General features: G+C 58.4%; 1 protein-coding gene across 1 annotated transcript in view; it reads left to right on the top strand.

The window, feature by feature from the left end:
* The window catches only part of LOC119586974 (SUN domain-containing protein 2-like), a gene marked incomplete at its 3' end in the record, with an annotated part of 101,773 nt that overhangs the window by 98,220 nt on the left and 3,142 nt on the right, over positions 1-411 (top strand). Inside the window, 1 exon segment of the mRNA XM_037935712.1 lies at positions 186-411. Within this exon segment, the coding sequence (XP_037791640.1) occupies positions 198-411 (214 nt within the window).

The raw sequence follows: 411 nt of genomic DNA, 5'->3' as shown, positions 1-411 counted from the left end.
CTCGCGTCTCTGCTCTGACTCTTTCGCTTTCCCGACGGTGGCGCTGGGTGAGCGATTTGCGTTATTTCGTTATTCATAAAGGTGGTGTTGCTATCTATAAACTGAGTGTTGTTGTTAATCAAACCATTGTTATCATTAGTCGTGTTTCGCTAATTACTAATTACGCCCTTCCTTGCCCCCCTCAGGTGCGATCGACGATGGCGGCGGCGCGGTCGGAGGCGTCGGGCAAGCTGCCGGCGCTGACGCGGCAGCTGCGCTACACGGGCCTGTTCACCTCGCAGATGGCGCCCACGTCGCGCGCCTACTGCATCCTGCTGAGCTTCTTCGTGGGCGTGCTCATGCTCACCGCCGGCTCCGTGTTCTACCACGTGATCCTGATCCGCCCCATGAGCGGCAGCCACCCCATGCACA

Source organism: Penaeus monodon, chromosome 22 (assembly GCF_015228065.2).
Source record: "Penaeus monodon isolate SGIC_2016 chromosome 22, NSTDA_Pmon_1, whole genome shotgun sequence".
NCBI lineage: Eukaryota > Metazoa > Arthropoda > Malacostraca > Decapoda > Penaeidae > Penaeus > Penaeus monodon.
This window is presented reverse-complemented; position numbering and strand designations above follow the sequence as displayed.